This window comes from Aplysia californica, unplaced genomic scaffold, assembly GCF_000002075.1.
Source record: "Aplysia californica isolate F4 #8 unplaced genomic scaffold, AplCal3.0 scaffold00814, whole genome shotgun sequence".
Taxonomy (NCBI): Eukaryota; Metazoa; Mollusca; class Gastropoda; order Aplysiida; family Aplysiidae; genus Aplysia; species Aplysia californica.
In genome coordinates, this window is record NW_004798084.1 from 238,756 (window position 1) to 242,999 (window position 4,244).

At 37.3% G+C, this 4,244-nt stretch overlaps 1 protein-coding gene across 2 annotated transcripts in view; it reads right to left on the minus strand.

Annotated features, from left to right (window-relative positions):
- Positions 1-240: 240 nt before the first annotated feature.
- Positions 241-4,244, minus strand: part of LOC101848241 (N-acyl-phosphatidylethanolamine-hydrolyzing phospholipase D) — a 20,600-nt gene continuing 16,596 nt past the window's right edge. For both annotated transcript variants that reach the window (XM_035972726.1, XM_005109766.3), the window contains exon 7: positions 241-2,064. In XM_035972726.1, the coding sequence (XP_035828619.1) occupies positions 1,960-2,064 (105 nt within the window). In that variant the 3' untranslated portion in view covers positions 241-1,959. The remainder of the gene's footprint in view (positions 2,065-4,244) is intronic.

Below are 4,244 nucleotides of genomic sequence, written 5' to 3' on the forward strand. Positions count from 1 at the left end.
AAAATACGAGTGCAATGTTTGGGAAAAGTGTCAACGACTTAATGCTTCGGCCTGAATCCTGTCCGGGGCAAACGTCATATCCTTTCATGTATTTACATATATGTATGCACACAAGTATTCAAATGTGTGTGTGTGTGTGTGTGTGTGTGTGTGTGTGTGTGTGTGTGTGTGTGTGTGTGAGTGTGTGTGTGTGTATGTAGTTTGCCATTATAAACCAAACTGCCCTTCTGGGATCAATAAAAGTGTAATTAATTTTATTCATTTATTATTATTATCTGAAATGCGGGATCTCAGCCAAAAGTAATCCTTCAGAGCAAGATCTTAGGGGTGACTTTTGGGTAGTAAAAATACTGTTTTCTTTAAACAGTGGGAACTTACGTGAACTGGGAACATAAGCAGTGGGATATTAGGCAGAGACTGTTGTATATATATGTTATAAGATATAAGATATAGCATTCATGGGGAAAACAATCCAGAGAGGGGTTTAGGTAAAGAATCTTAAACCTATACAGGAAGTCAATAGATCCATCATCTCTGGCCACGAGTTCACCTGAATGTGTCAAATGGACCAGTGACCCAACTTTCACTGCCTGAAACAGGTACAAATTGTGCATTGTTTATCACAATTCTGGATCGATAACAACAACCACAATTCCAACACAGATCAAACCTATCGACAGATGTAAGAGTTATATTACGAGATTTATACATAAGGAATGACTGGAACAACAAAATAAATACATACGTACGTATAAAGCAGACAAAAATTCCTGGCACAACTTATCCTCAAATATGTCTTTAACGGGTGAATCAATGTTCCCATACTTGGCACAACAGGGAGTAGCATGATGATGAGGTAAATCATAGATGGGTATTGCGACAGGGAGGCACCTTCAGACTATCACAAATAACTCTCAATATATCTGTACAAAACATAAGAGTAACAGAAATAAAGAACAGTGTAACCACTCCTGTTCAGTAGTGATGTGCTCGTGTCAGTTCGTTTTGGTTTTAAAAAACCCCCAGTAAAATGTAATCATCCATGGTAAAAAAACTAGAATAAAAAAAACTTCAAGGTTCATTCCACACCATTAATTGTCACCAAAAAAATAAAAAATTATATAGTGGATAGTGAACACTTTTTTTTTTTTCACTTTAAGGTTCTAAAAACCTGAGTTCAATAAGCATGATGCCGTGATTGGAAAAAAAGTACAAACTTGCTTTTAACAGTGCTAATGTCCCAGCTCATGGGATGAAAACCTTTTTAAATCTGTAGAAACCACCTACCAGGATTTTTAAAATTAATATTTATTGAAGAATTTTCTAAAATACAGTGAACAGTTTTTTACAAAAATATTAATCTGTTGAGACAAATTGATACAAGTCATTGGGCAAAAGTTCAAGAGTCTTTGTTCAACGATTGAGGAGATATTTGACAATAACTTGTACCATAAATTTTTGACCACACTATAGGAAATACCTGAGTCAACTATAGTGCAAAAAAACAAATTGAGCTAAATACCCAAATCTCCATTGCTTTCTATTATCATATGCAAGCTTTGTAATAAAGGATGCCACCAAAAACAAATATACATTAATTCTAAATACAGAAAAGTTTTGAACAAGTCAAAAAACAGAAAAAAAGAAGCATAAATAAAAGCTGCATAACACTTACTGAAAATCAGCATAAACAGATAATAATAGTGCTCAAAGGGAAACAATTTACATCATAGAGATAGACTGCTTTTATAACAGGATAGAGAGGCTCCTGTCTCATTTATCACAAAACTTTGACACCTAAGAGAGAAAGAGAGTGAGGCAGACAGACAGAGAATGAGAGAATGAGACAAAGAATAGAAAGAATAACATTGTATTCATCAGAAAACGTGAATCTCTCACACAGACTGGAGAGAGAGAAAGATAGCAGAAGGTCGGAAGGATGAGGATGCATCTCATTCATCAAAAAACTTGAATGTCCCCAGCTTTAACAGTGACAAAGGATGAAGGGTCCATGCCTCTTTTGCTCAGTTCCTCCTGCAGTTTTTCTCTTGGCTCTAAATAAAACTGAAAAAAAAAGAAGACAGGTAAGGAAAAATGGTATCTTAGTGCATTCTGAGTACAGGGAAGCAAGCACATCTCCAGTCTGAGTTTGAGAAAACAAGCATATCCACACAATGATACTTACTTAGTTAACTTAGAGCTGGGGAAAAGACAGACAGACAGACAGACAGACAGACAGACAGACAGACAGACAGACAGAAATAACAGAAGTAAAATTAAGAAGTAGGGCTTACCAGAAGCACCCTCCCACTAAGAGAACATAAAAACATGCAATCGTGATCTGTACCATACAACATCTCACAATGGACAGACGCGTCAGACAGATATGACAGAAACGACAAACATGACATGATAGAAGTGACACGACTGGAATGAAATGACAGAATTGACAAGACAGCATCAGCAGATAGATAGATACCACACGACAGGACCAACATGTCAAGACAGATAAGATACACTTTATTCATCCACAACTGACAGGCTAAAACAGCACCTGGACATGGATGGATGGTGCCTTTACAAATAAATCATTGATGGTCAAGGTCAATGTAAACTGACAGATACAATATGAACAACACAATATGACCTATGTCAGATAAACAGCACAATACTACAACATGACAGACAAATATGACATACAGACATGACTGAAGCAAAAACTTTATCAATAAGCTCAAATATCCAATCCACAAAGTAAAAAAGAGTAAAACACACACACACACACACACACACACACACATACACACACACATGCGCGAGCGTGAACGACGAAAAAACCAAAAACCCAGCACATGAAAGATGACAAGGCGAACACACCAGATAGACAGGATAAGACAGCTACAATACCACAAGAATGACAGAAACAAAATGACACAATCTACTGAAGAGACAGAAACAACATGACACAATCTAAAACACTTTTTAACACCCTATGTGCCTCCTAGAACGCTCAGATCTTCAAGTGACAAAACAACCCCTGTTAAGCCTAAAATAAATTACAAATCATATGGCCAACGCTCTTTCTCATATTTTGCCCCACTTGTTTGGAATAGGCTTCCTAAAACTATCAGAGAAGCAGAAAATCTAGAAATTTTTAAGAAGAAACTAAAAGCATTTCTATTTTCATCATATTTCGATTAAACAGAATCCATCCAAGCAGTAGATCGTTGTGAGTTTGTATGTATTATTATTAATAATAATAATAAATTACACTTTTATTTGTCCCAGAAGGGCACTTTGTTTTACAATGGCAAACATACATACATACATAAATACATAATTATGAATATGTACATACATAAATACAAAGATGCATAAATAGGCTACATACATAAATACACACTATTACACAAATACAGAACAGTTTATAAACAATGCCACTGTCGGTCGCCACTGTGCAGCGCCCTGTAATTTGAGCTAGGGTTATCGTGTCTTGCTCAAGGACACACCCCAGTGTTCCAGACTCGTGCAAACACATATTCACTCACGCACGCACCACACACACATACATACACACATACACACATACGTACATATGCACATACGCACATAAACAATTCACATTTCGGGGAGGGGGGAGGGGGGTTGTTTGCTTTCTTGGATTAACACCATATACAATATATATATTTTGAAAACGTCCTTACACTGGGAGGCTATGGGGTTCATATTACTAAATTATTACTTCACTCAACTCATCATAAAAGAGCTGAGCAAAACAGAGGGGAAAAACCTTTCTCTGCACACAGGTTGTGGCCAACAAGTGCCACCTCATCAGAGGGAGAATGTGCACTTTTGATAAATAACAGAGGCCTTATGCTATCAATACGCTGAAATCTAATCCACAAATTAAGGAGGAGTAGAACATAACCAAAACAAACATCCCCCCCCCGATAAAACAACACATGAAAGATTGTAATGACTGTAAATGTGTTTTTTCACGGCCCTATCAACACAATGTAGAATGTGAGGAGGTCAGCTGCTTCTACCCTGCCTGAGAGGGCAGACGAAGGCTGAGTAAGAAACAGCCTCCCAGCATACAAGTGGAAAAACTCGATCAAGGACTTCCCAAACCAGGCACAAACTCACATCCACTGTGTGCACCAGTGAGGAGCCTAACCTTTACACACCACAGGCACCGATAAACTGAAATATCTTTTTAAAATGTAGTTATTTTACACCCCCCC